General features: G+C 36.0%; 1 protein-coding gene across 1 annotated transcript in view; it reads left to right on the top strand.

The window, feature by feature from the left end:
- Window positions 1-12287, top strand: part of LOC123322790 (bone morphogenetic protein 1-like) — a 206672-nt gene extending 194385 nt beyond the window's left edge. The window contains exons 5-7 of the mRNA XM_044910808.1: window positions 8114-8312; window positions 11627-11844; window positions 12169-12287. Of these exons, the coding sequence (XP_044766743.1) occupies window positions 8114-8312; window positions 11627-11844; window positions 12169-12287 (536 nt within the window). The remainder of the gene's footprint in view (window positions 1-8113; window positions 8313-11626; window positions 11845-12168) is intronic.
- The last annotated feature ends 2078 nt before the right edge of the window (window positions 12288-14365 follow it).

The raw sequence follows: 14365 nt of genomic DNA on the forward strand, positions 1-14365 counted from the left end.
CCCAGAGGAAGACAAAAGGAGAATGCGAATTTACCGAAGGAGACCAAGAGATCAATTGAAAAGAGATTAAAATAACAACAGAAACTTATTGAAAATTTCAATAAAGTGTTAATCCAATAGAGGATAAACACATAAATCCCAGCACGATAGTGTGTTCGCTAAGAAAACCGACCAAGAGATGAACGGTTTATAGGCAAATGCCCGGAACCAAAATTCAAGAAGCAGTAGGGTTTTTAGTGGGTCTCGAGCTCAGGAGAGTGAGAAACCCCACACTGTTCCCCCTCAGGAGATGAGGGTGGTTCGTCTGTCTTGCAGATTTTCCCCCTGCTACACCAAAAAAAAAAAAAAAGACTTGAGACGACCAGTGAGGCACCAAAGTGCGTCACCTCCTCCTGCTTAGTCACCGGGAACGCGGCATCGCGCACGCAAAAAGTTTTAGAGAAAAAACTCAATATTGAAAAACCACACACGTAGGTAATTATTTTGGTCCTAGTTATATCTGTAATAATGCCTATTTATTCGTGGTTATTGATCGTCAAAGCACTTATATCGAATGTTTGATTCATGTTCTTTCTTTTATGTATAATTCTATTTGATTTCCACAGTGTTTTGAGGTTTTGGCAAGTGGTTACAAATTTAAAGTTTGTTCGGGGCCGGTAGACTTATATATGACATAATAGTTGAATTTTATTTAAATATCCTTCGTTTTGTTCTGAATACTTAATAATTACTTTGTTCACCTTGTTTGTTCTTCAGGTACTCAAATTGTTTATTTTCATTTGAAGTTTATTGTGTTCAATGAAAGTGGCAGAAAATTGCCTATTGATTTCAATAAAAAGAAATTAGCAATGCGCCGGCTTGATTATTTCAAGATTGGCTGAAAATCTACATTAAACAAAGATCCGTGAAGGTATGTTTTCTCGAATGAGTTAGAGGCCTTTTATGCGCATATCGACGTTCTCCCTATCAGAACACATATTTATATGAAAAACTCTGTCATGCAAGAAGCTAAGTTTCCGAGTTCTCTATTTCTCTGGAGAATTTCAGGAAGACCCAATTAATGCTATCGTTTTTACCATGATTCGTAACCAAGGCTAACTCTCTTGAGATTTGATGTTTTCGTCTGGAATATATCTTCAGATTATGTAGGGAAAATTAGATCGGGGGTAAATTATTACAAGTCTGGGTTTCGAGGCGTCCGACGTAAAACTCAAAAGAAATTCTTCAACTATGCTCGGATGTGTATGGTTATAAAAATATATTAACCTCAAGACAATTTCTTTTCCTTCTGGGATGCTTCGTTCATAAATATTCGAAACTTAGCATATTTTCCCGTCAGGAAATGGAAGTGTCATGGACGCAACAAAGTTAGAGTACCAAATGTATTTTATATTCTTCCGTTTGGCAAGGAAGTATCAGAGGACGACATTGAATATTGATACATTTTTCTCTAGCTTTCTATTTGTCTTCTGTGTGAAACAATTTTCGATAATGTGGCAGGGAAAGTAGAGAATTATGAATCTACACTCTTTCAGTTTAACAGTTTTATTGCTACATATTCAATCTATCATAAAAATCGTAAAGTTTTGGATGCAAATATTTCGATAAAGAATCCAGAACTGTCTTTTCATTGCATATACCGGGTGTTTATTGAAGACATGATACCTTATGGTAGTGATTCTTTGGGTCATTTCAAGAAAAAAACTTCCTATGAAAGTATGTCCTAAAAGTCTCAACTTCCGATATACAGGGTGACAAAATGAAAAAAAAATTATTAGAAGTAACTCAGATAGATTATTGTTGACATCTTTATGAAATTTAGTGAATATCTTCTATGCATCGAGGTGCATTTTGTGATGGATGTAAAAAAAATTTGTGAGCGAATTTGATCTCAATCATCAGACGAATTCTTAAAGAAATTTCTGAATTGTAGTTTCTCAATTGATATTTGTCAATACACGGGGGCGTTGATTCATTTAATTTTGATGTCAGTTCTTTCCTCAGTAAATTAATCCAAATACGATCTATTCCTTTTGAACAAAATTGGCCAAATTATTATATATTTCGATCCAACAAAATACACGTGGACTCTTTAATTTTTCGTTTACAATGATCCGGTTCTGTTATTAAAATTTTAGTGTTATTCCAATCCATCATGTGTTCGCGTTTTCTTATTCCTAGAGGACTAGACGTTTCACCTTTATAAGTTTCAGCACAAATACAGGGAATGTTGTAAATACATACGTTTTTCATTCAATGGTTTAGTTTTTGTAAATATAGATCTTAAATCATTTTGTGTTTCCAAAACAGTTCTCATGTTGAATTTGGAACGTAAAAAAATGAAAACCATCAACGCATCGACACATTATAGGGAAGGAAGATGATTTCTAAAGGAAAGTTTCATCGAGGAATAGAGTTCTGAATTGCGTCGCACTTAGTCAGGGACAACTTGCTTAAATGAAATAAAATAAAACTCATTTAGAACAAAGGAGCAAGTATTGCTCATAGTTTGATAAAGAGGTTGCATGTCACTGCGACCTTGAAGTCGCACCTTATTGTGCCCCCCAAACAAGTCTGTCAGTTGAATTATTTAATGGTACAAGATGGAATTTTGACATTTAGAATTGAAAAATAATTTTGCATAAGAAATATTTGTACATGTCCCCTTGAAATTACACCCTTGAAAGCCTTGTTACTTGAATGCTGAATCCAAAGCACGTATTCCTCGAAAAGATAATTCTCCTTCATGAATATCTTCGATTTTCATAATAGTTCAAGAGCAACAGCCATGCGCACATCATTTCATAAAACTTGAAAGTTTGTCTGCACATGTCACCAACACAGGTAAGAAAGATGATTGGCTATGTAGTTTGGGTAGTGGTTACTTTGCAAGTTAACAGGTTACAAAGATGTAAGAAACAGCACCTCAATTAAGTAGTAAGGTCAGTTTTTTAATATCTTCTTTAGAATAATATTTAGAATGACGTTATGCTTTGCTGGACACAATAGTTTCATACTCCTGCAGGACACCCTCAAACTCTAAAAACTTGTAGTTACACTTACGTTATAGTATAAATGCTGAATTTTATATATGGTACTTGGGGTACTATCAGAAGAAGTTACCCCAGTAGTACGACAGTTTTCATAGTTTTTACATCTTGCGAGAGGCGTTTAGAGTCCCCCTGAATATAAACTGCTCCACATGAATTAGGGATATTGACTTGAATTGCAAAAAAATATAGTTAAAATAAGATTTTTGTGATGAAAATTCATAATAATATGATTCACCAATAGCAGCGTGAAAATTTGGCACAACATTGTCAATGACATGCTCCCTTTAGTGTAAGGCGGTCATATTCCCCGGACAAATTTGTAGATCTGTGCGCCCGTTGAAACATATCCCGGCCCATACCATAACACTACCCCCTCGAAATGGATGGACTTCTTGGAAATAGCGTCGATTACGGGGTATGCGTGGGATTGTCCATACCCTTATTCTTCGAGAATCTGAAAATCGTTCATATCTGGATTCATCAGTGAAAGGGACACTACGCCATTGATCGTTCCAATTGATTTGTTGTCTTGCCCATTCCAGTTTTTGACGCTTATGGTCACGTGTTAATGGAACTCCTCTTAATGGACGTCTAGAACCTAGATTCACCTCTCTCAAACGTCGTCGGATGGTTTCGATGGAAACTTGGACCCCATCTGCATTTTGAAGAGTATTCCGTAGCATTCTACACGTAGATGTAGGGTTTCTTCTCGCCGAAACGGTGATGAAACGATCCTGAGCAGGTGTTGTTTTTCGTCGCCCATGAAAACTGCCCGGCTACTTGGGTAACTTATTTGCTTGTCAGGCAATAGATGACGTCATTCTGAATATTATTCTGAAGAAAATATCGAAAAACTGACCTTTATACGTTATCGTAATTGAGGTTCTATTTTTTACATCTTTGTAACCTGTTAGCTTGCAAAGTAACCACTACCCAAACTACATAGTCGATCATCGTTCTTACCTTTGTTGGTGACGTGTGCAGACAAACTTTTAGGTTTTATGAAATTATGTGCGCCTGGCTGTTCCGGGCTCTTGTTCTATAAATTCTTTTCTGCAACTCTGAATTTGATTCCTAGCGTAGGAAATAATTAAGCGTAAGCGTAAGCGTAAGAAATAATTCCAACTTGATTCATGCCATGTGAGGTCATTTCCCTAAAAACACCTAAAATATTACGAGCATTACCCTTGCCTCTATCTAAATTCGGAACATGTAGATATTGTTACTGAATGCAGAATTTCCGAAAACTTTTTTCAGAAAGCTGTTATCATCTTTTCTTTCTCTTGCAACTGACCGGAACACCTAAGATGTCTAAAACTCTGGTGTATTCACTGATTCGATTTTGTTTTTAATTTCGTGGGGATATGGGATCAGTTTCGTTTTTTCCACTGTAGGTAGCGCTGTTTGGAATTTGACAGAGCATTGTCATTTGATATTTGAAAATAATTTCCTAAGACGTACGAATATGTTGTATTTATAAGCGATTATTGGTGTGTGAAAATGTATCAGTTTCGAGAAAGGGGTGTAGAACATTCATTTATTCAACATGTCGTTCAGTAAGTTCAGTTTTCCATATGGACAATCAAGAGCTACAGCTAAGAATTCGGTGTTGTTGGAATTTGAAGCAGAACCACATCAGATGAACGAACATTCGGGACCAATATAGCTAGGTTTTATGGAAACTTCAGCAATATTTCAAAGAAACTGTATTGGAAATACGTAATGTGAATTGTGAGCATGTATTGAGAATCAGAAATACATAAATCTATTCGAGTCTGTTACTTCAAATATTCTTCCTGAGTAGATATAGTGAAAATTTCCTTTCCGTCAACTGAATATATTGGATATTTGATCAATTAACTGCGTTTTATTAAAATCATATTGAATTACCCCCCTCACGAATTCAATTTGTCAAACGGAAATTATCTTGAAGAAGAACGGTAAATCCTCATTCGAACCCTTATTCGATAGTGTTGAAATATTGACAGATTTGTTTTTACAACGAGAATCAAACTGTAAAGCACAAATATTCCTTATGACAGCTGACAAAATGCACCAGTTCAAGTTCATATTTTGAACTCGTTGGACGTTGATCGACATTCGATATCAACGCAAAACAAAATAAAACGAGAGAGTATCATTGGACTTCCTTTAGTAGAACAAGGATAGAACGAAGCAAATGACATGGTGGCGCTGCCACGAAACTGATCCCATATCCCCGAGTTTCTGAAATGTTGATGCTTGCAAAAAGTGACAAGTGCACACACCAGTGTCTTAGACATCTTAGGAACACCCATCCAAAATCGACTGAAAAGTCACAGAACGAAAATACATTGGACACGCTGAGAAGATGCAATAATCTAGCAATGATTTTGAACGAATAGTTCATAGATTCGTTCCCCGTGAATTGCAATTTCCAAAAATCTACGCTCATGACGTCATGAACGTATACGTTCAACCAACGAGTGATCCCGAGAATTGACACCCTGATCTATTACGTAAAATAGGGTGAACTCCAGATAATTTCGGGCATTGCCGATTGACATTCAAGGCATCGCGAATTTGCGGAATTTATTTCAGGCAGAGCACGAAATAAAATGAACAATTTCAGGCCGAAAGCGAACCGGCAATTCGCAAAATGCCTAGGATGATTTCGAAATACCGGCACGTCGTACTTTGCCGGTAACATACACATATGAATGTTCTTTTGTTACCTGTTCATATCTTAAAGTGGGCCTCGATCAAATATAACATAGATGAAGATAATAAGAATTAATTCAGATGCATACCACCCGCTGATATGAGTATCAACAAGTGTTACGATCCGAATTGAACTAGCCAATTTGCCATTGTCAGGGCCCCAAATGGAGTACGCTCCATCGAAGAAAAGCAGATGCTGACCATGGTTTCGGTCTCATTTGAACTCGTCAGAGCAACATAGCTTCTTCTCCGAAGAAGAACGTTCCTGCATCCTGTGTCTGTGATTCTTCGTTTTTAGTTTTCGTCATAGTTCCCACTTTCTCTTATACCACTGTTTTCATGGCTTTCAATTCTTTCGTAGGCTCTTTTTGCCAGTTCTGTTATGTGTTCTTTGATTGTTGTGGTTCCTGTCATCTCTCTGATCTCTACGTCTAGGGCTTCTCTAAGTGTCTTGTTCTGTATTGTTTCCAATTTTTTGTGCTGATTCGTATTCATTATTAAAATTTCACTTCCGTATGTCATGGTCGGTCTAATGATTGCTTTATAAAATCTTACTCTCAGTTCTGGGTCCAGTTTGCTCTTTCGGTTTATAAGAGGATAGAGATATCCTTTGATACTTCTCGCTTATTACTCTTTCCTTTTTGTGTTCATTCATATTCAAGGTTTTCTCCATTGTTATTCCTAGATATTTGACTTCATTTTGCCACTCTATTTCTTTGTCATTAATCTTAATCTTTGGATTATGTTTCTTGTTTTTATATTGGAACATTATGCTTTGACTTTTGCTCTCATTTATTTTTATTTTCGACTTCCTGTACCATTTGGTCAGTTTGTCAATGTGTATCTGTACTTTTTTGGTTGCGCTGTTTTCGGTTTTTCCTGAGACTAGGATGTAACGTCTTGATTTCTTGGTATGTCGTTTGTAAAAACTTTGTATAGTATGGGTCCTAGTAAGGAGCCCTATGGTACTCCTGCTTCTATATTTTATATCTCTGATGTTTCTTCGTAAGTTTTCATGTAAAAGTTCCTATCTGTCAGGTAAGATTTTATAAGTTAAACGAATACTTTCGGAAATTCAGATTTCCATATGTTATAAATGAGTCCTTGATGCCATACTTTGTCAAATGCTTTCGATATATCCATCAATGCTACTGCTATTTTATTTCCTCCCTGTTTTTCTTTTAGAATTGTTTTCATTATTCTAGTGAGTTGGGTTCCGGTTCCACGTCCCTTTCTAAAGCCGTGTTGAATTTCTGGGATTATTTCCTTTTTTTGGATGATTTTCTTCGGTCTTTCGAGTATAATTTTTTCCGCCAGATTGCTCAGACTTGAAAGAAGGCTTATTGTTCGATAGTTATTCGGGTCTGTTTTTGGTTTGCTGGGATTGGGTATCATTATAGTTTCTGCTATTTTCTATCTAGTTGGGAAACTTCTTGTTTCGAGAATGCCGTTGCAAATGTTTTTTATCTTCTCTATTGTGTTTTCAGGGAGGTTCTTTAGTGTTCTGTTGTCAATTCTGTCCATTTCTGGTGCCTTCTTTAGGTTAAGGTTTTTGATTATCGAATGAATTTCGTGGGTGGTAACTTCTTCGAATTTGTAGTTATCTTCTCTTATCAGTTTTTCTTCATTTTGTTCTGTTACTTCCTTTTCGAATGTTCTGTCCTGGGTTTCATTCGGTTTGTATGCTCCTTCCTGTAATTCGGCGAATATATTCGCTTTCTCCTCATCTCTAATTATTGTACAGTAGTTAGTTTTCAGTATCGAATTTTTTCTCTTTTGTTTTGTTAGTGATTAGGCTATTGTCCATGGTGGTTGGTTTTTTTCTGACAATTTTTCCAATTTGGTGTTCCATTATTCGTTGGAGTAGGTTCTCAGTTCAGCTCTGATAGTGTTATTCAGTTGGTTCATAACTGATTTTTCTTTCGGATCTAGTGTCCTCTGGTATTCTTTTCTTGCTATTTTCTTTAGGGCTATGAAGACTTTGATGAGAGAACGTTTGTAATTGATGGACTCTTATTCAATACTGGAAAGCGCTACTGATGAGTACTATCCAGAATCACAGCGCGCTACTAAGTATCTACTATACAGTTACACAGAGCGCCACCCAGTATGAAACGATGTCCGATTCAATCCTCTCCAGATAGAAACCCAGACGAAGATTTCATAGATAAAGATATAAATAGAAATATACGAACATATGGTAACTTTCAATTGTTTCACACTCATTATAACAATATAAGACAGATATGATCTTCTAATCACAAAATTTATAAGAAATGAACTCATCTCATAAAAGTGGCTCGTGGAAAAACATCTCAGTCACAAAATACCGAAATTAACGGAATTGTCTTTTGTTTCAGAGCCCTTAGAAGATACTTGGCCTCTCGACTGTAACAAGACAATTACGCTCACACGACAGCATCCACGTGCTCTAGTCTCCAGTCCAGGATTTCCGAGACACTATCCAGATAATGTGGATTGTAACACCTATATTATTGCTCCGCCTGGATATCAAATTCTTCTCGACTTCGAGGAGTTAGTTCTGGAAAATGAACCCACGTATGTATATTTTTTAATTTTTGTGCCTCTTTCGATTTGTGGGATGAAAATGTATGAAATCGTATTATAATTTATAATGAAACATGATAATATCCTACTCCAAAGATTTTAATATTTCATCGAAATAAAATAAAATCAGATTCGTACATCATGTATACTCAATAGATTAACTGGCATATTCATTGGAGAATATTTTAGTACGAGAAAACTAATACATCTTATTCATTCGTTACCGTGGTCCCCAGAAAAGTAATTCGGTATTGACAAAACATTTTTTTGTTAAAAAAATACAGTTCCAAAATGTATAGCATTTTTAACATTTTTTCAGAATGCTCAATAGCTCTTCTGCATGTTGTTCCAGGACTATTCATTCATTCTGGAATATCCTGTATAAATGATAAGGTTATCGTATCACCGTCTGCTGCTTTACACTCATGATTAAAGACAATCTCATTGGTTTGGATGTAAATATCAAATAATAAATTTCCAAAATATCGACAAAATTCAACTTGTTTCAATTAACTTCTTACACAATCAAATTACAATATAACCACGATTTTACATAGTATTTGCGCCATGGGCATGAACAATCCTACTTTATTCTTTTCAATGGCATTTCGCCGCTGTTTCCAAGCGTCAACTTGTTTTGCAACAGAAGCAATAATTAAAAGGGGGGGTAATAATATTTTTTTCAGTTTTACTCTTTGTGGAAATTTTTTTATGGATGCAACTGGACTAAAAGTTATTTTCCCAACAAGTGCGGAAAGTGATACTTGCCTGCACGAAACTGCCGTTCGGGCAAGCAGCTCAGTGCGGGCAGGTTACTTTCCGCAAGAGTTAGGAACAATATTTTCTCTACAAGCGCTTGATATAAGTACATATATCCAGATCAAATTTTATTTGATTGATTCATATGCAATGATAGATGTAATTCTGCATGTCTTTACTATGGTTATCTCATCGTTGGCATTCAGTCCATATAGAGATATGACAGAATTAAATCTACTCTATAATATATGAGTGAGAGAAATAGCAGGTTGAGGAAAGTGACTCTTTGTGACTCGAAATGCGTGCGAGAAAAGGATTGAATTTTTTTCTACAAGCGTGTGCGTTCAACCTTTTTCCCTCACGCATTTCAAGTTGCAAAGAGTCACTTTCCCAATAGGTGCGAGAAAAACGCCTGCTATTTCTTTCCAGCATTCATTTTAGTGCAGGAATGGATTAAAAGGGGTTTTTCCCGCACGCACTCAATTGCTTACCCGAACTCTGCTTCGCATCGTTCGGGCAACGGCAGTTTCGTACGGGCAAGTATCACTTTCCGCACTTGATAGAAAAATAACTATTTCAGTTGAAAACAAGATATCTCATCCCTGTAAAAATAATATTATGAACCACTTCCACGACGGAGTGAGTGTGTCGCTGTCCACCTGCTTTATTACCGTGCAGTGTATATTTTTTGACAATGAAGGAATTATAAAACATCAACAATAAAGTTGCGAAACGTTGCTCATTGAGGAAATTGAGTGCTTTCTTCTTACATTTTCCTAATTCTACGATCTCAACGCAGTGAATATGATGAATGTTTTTCGAAACATTGAAAAGAATAATCCCAAATGAAAGGAATAGTTCATCGAATCTTACAATGAATATTCCAAAATCATTAATTTCACGTCAACAGATATTAAACTTATCTAATAAAAGTTGGAAGAGGAAATTTATTCTTTAAACTTCCAAGGAAACTGGGCGAATGCTACGAAGCGAAGAAAAAACATTTTTCCAACTTACGTTTCAAACTGTTTTCTGAGTATATGCGAAGTAAGAAATCCTAATAGCCTCAGAGCGTGCTAACAAGCTTCGAATTCAACGATGTTCATTCTACAAGTCGCGAACTTCCAGGCCACTAAGTTGTAATTACCTCGATAAGTGCAAATGTAATTAAGTATTAAATTTCAAGCCCAGTAATACTCGAAAACAGACGAAATGGCCAAGACGTGACGGTGATTCTGCTCGGGTTTGAAATTCTCGGCCCCATTGTCTAGAGAAATCTGCATTAGCTCGTCATTATGACTCTGCTTATTACATTTGCCATAAATTGAATACACAATGACAATGCGATAAATAATTAACGAACATTGTTTTTTTTTCGATGTGCATCGAAGCACTCATTTTTCATTCGAAACTTCAATAAATTTTCTGACCAGTAATGAAGTTGTCTAGACTCTAAACAGACAATAAACTAAAATCTCTGAAATTATTGTCTAATCACTGATTCGATTTCATTTCACGTTTTTTGGGGATATGGGATCATTTTTGTTTTTACCTCTATAAATAGCGCTATAAATTGACAGCTTTTTGTCAATTGATACTTATAAATAATTCGAATAAATTCCTACAACTGTTGTATTTATAAGCGATTATTGGTGTCTGAAAATGCGACAGTTTCGGGAAGTAGGTACTTCAATTCATGCCGTTTATTATGTGTGGACAATCAAGAACTGTATTGGAAAAATGTTTCATACAGGAAAACTTAATTGGCATGATTTTGTAAGTGAGAGATCAGTTGAGAGAATACAAGATTATGCACATTATGAGAATTCCCGGCTCTATTTTACCACAAAACACGGATGGAGCGTTTCTTTTTTCGTCTTTCCTGACCAGTATGCAGTTTTTACTGGTTTTATTTCCAAAGCATTTAACAAACCCTCACGCCCCATGAGAAGGTTTATTTCCCCTTGGGAATGTCCGTACCGCTGTCATCGGTGACATTGCCTGGGTATGTAAGTAACGGTTACAGTCAATTTCAGGGGATTTACCTAAACCAAAGCAAATTATATTTTGTGTTGAAATCTATAATTTATAATGAGAAGGATCTTGCCTTAACAAGGAGTAAATAATTAAAATAAAAAGAATTAATTCAGAGGCATACCACTCTCTGATATATGAATATCAGCAAGTGTTACGATCTGAATTGAGCTAGCCAATTTGCCATCGTCAGGGCCATTAAATGGAGAACGATCCACCGAAGAAAAGCAATGCTGACCATGGTTAGGTTAGGTTAGCTATATTCTTAAGGCTTACTTGTACATGACGGATATAGTGACCTTACTATGATGAAAATGGAGTATTTCTCCCAGTGCTTTCCATCAAACTTGGAGAAATTCAAAACAGGGAAAATTGAGAGCACTGCTATTTAGGATCTATTTATACGACACCTTATTCAGCTTTTAGCTTAATTCGACTGCAATATCTTATTGTTTTGAACAGGTTTCGAAAAACGTTAGGCTTAAGGTAGTTTTTTACAATTTTTTTTTCAGTTGCAGTTATGACTACTTGGAAATCTTCGAGAATGGCATCGACCAACAGCGAACTTCATCTAAGAATCAAACCCTTACAAGACGACTTTGTGGTGATTGGAGTGCCAAACTCAAATTATTGCGTTATATCAGCACTTCTTCTAGGCTTGTTCTGAAATTTAGCTCTGATTATTCCCATCATTTTGGGGGATACAAGGCAAGAGCTTCAATGGAAAATGGTAAGTAATACAATTTTATATTGGAACAAGAATTGACAAAACAAATTCAAACTCGATTATTATTTTCGTTGTGGAATACTTACTATTGAAGATAAAAACAAGGAATATTTATTCATTTATTTATTTATTTATTTACTCATAACAAGAACATAAACAGGTAATCTAGCACCCAAAAGAATGTCCACAAGTAGAGAATAAAGTTTACAGAAGTGAAATATATATACACATATATACTTAGTATGAGAAGAAAAAACAGAGAACAACAAAATTTTGATTTTCAAATTTAAAATTTTTATCATTTATATTTCTAATTTATTTTTCAAGAAAAAGGAAAGAAAATATTACTTGCTGTACAATTCTGGGTAAAGGAACCAATCAAACTCTTTGTTCTAAAGCGACGTTTTGATGAATTTTATCGTCTTCTTCAGGCTAAGAACAATTGACAGCTGATGAATTCAGCCTCGTTAAACTTTTCATTATTTAAAAGAACATCAAAACAAACAATCAACAGTGTATAGGGAGGCAACATCGATGATATACATTCTTTGTTGGTCAAGCATACAATTGAAACAGTTTCCTGTTCCTAACTATGATTTTTTCCGCCATTTGCACTATTTTATTTCCTCGATTTCCTTTCAAGTACTCCGTCAACGTTTCTGTCATGGCTGCATATGTAATTTATACAATTTTTGAGCATCAGTGTTCGTTCGGCGAATTCTTGACCCCAAGGGTTTTGCTGTTGTTAATGCCCAACAGTAAAAAACCAGATGCAGATATTCTAATAAATTCCGGTTCTGAAGTATCAATCGTCCTCATTCAAGAAGACAATTATGACTGGATGTATTGAGTCAGGGAATTGCTATTATATTTAGAGGATATGTGGAGTAACATATCTTCTAATGTCAGAATCGGCAAAGCTCTTTCCTATCGTCCTAGTTTTCAAGCTCCCTTGCGTTGAAAAATGGATTTTCGACAACAATTTCTTCTGGTTGTTCTTGTCCAGGCAGATGAATTTCATCTGGAGCGTTGGTTTTGGCTCTATATTGCTAACTGATGCTGAAATTCTTCTTTTATTGCGTCGATCCTTGCTTTGGATATGAGTAATTGATTTCTCAATTACGTGGTATTGATCTGCTATCCGTTGTTCAGTGATATTGGGATTTGAGTAGGCATTGCAAAATTCCTCAAGGAGCCTTTTCATATATTGTTCCTGTTCCGCTCTAGTGTATATGAGCAGAATAGTTTAATTCATGGATATTGTCCACTTCATGCGCTGTCTTGCTTACCTCGCTTGGTTGAGCACTGGCTGAATATCTTTCGCAGCATCTTCAGTGGTTTGAGTCTGTAATTGAATTCGACTCACTGGTTGTTGGTTCTGATTTAGAGCTGTAGCTTCTTTGACGGGAGAAGCTCGCTTCCCCAGCATCTTTCCACCGACGTCCTGCATGCTGTCATGTCATGTGAGGAGTAGATAAATGAGAGAAGAAAGACCACCCCAATAAAAGATAGGTGAAATGAAGGATAGAGGGAATGCACTGCGGACAGCAGGCGTGGCTGGCTGTCTACACTGATTATAATTATCAGTGAATTATTATTCAATAATAATTATTATTGAATGATAAATCAAGATCGAAACAAAATAACATAATGAGAAGCGAATAAACAATAAAATAAGCCAGAGTCAGCGTTTCTAACTCATCAGACGGGGATGGGTGGGGTCTACAAATGCATTCAATGAAAATACAGAAAACAGGTGAACATATACCAACTAATAAAAAGGCAATCGACATGCAGAAGATTATATAAGAAAACTTGGGTATTATAAAATTCGGAAATTTCATCACGATCTAATTGTTCTCTTGGTTTTCATCCGCGCATCAAAGGTCTCCATGCTGATTGCGAAACCAAAACTGAAGGCGGCTCGCCCCATACGCAACAATTGAATGGATGGCTGGAAGAACGCGGTATGTTCATTATTTCGATTTCTTTTTTTTTAGTGGAAAAGCGAGATAAGTGATTACGTCATTGATTCCCGTCGAAATATTTTTTGTGGTAATACTCTTAAGACCACAGGGGGATCGAGATTGAAGGGAAATATTCCGATTAAATTTAGTTTATAGTTTAACGCCCCCTCACCGATTTTCACAATATTTTGCATGGTGATTCTACATGATGTTGTGACGCCACAGTTAAAATTTGGGCACTGGCAAATCAGTAGTTTCGCTAGTGACCAAGAAAGTCTGAATAAACGAAAAATAATGGTAAATGTAAGTGAGTGGAAGGACAAAAAACGGAAAAGGTGTAGAGATGGTGGAAAATCTTTCATTAGCAGGACAGGAATGCAGATTCTCCCGAAAATAGCCCCAGATTCAGTAAGTATATATCTTGATCACTATTTACATAATATTATGTATGTCGTATGTATGATTGCTATACCTATACTTCATCAATATTGACAGGGCTCGATGATATAAGAGTTCCTTCTATTGATATCTCATTCATTATTGCAACTCTTATCCTC

This window comes from Coccinella septempunctata, chromosome 1 (assembly GCF_907165205.1).
Source record: "Coccinella septempunctata chromosome 1, icCocSept1.1, whole genome shotgun sequence".
NCBI classification, from domain to species: Eukaryota; Metazoa; Arthropoda; class Insecta; order Coleoptera; family Coccinellidae; genus Coccinella; species Coccinella septempunctata.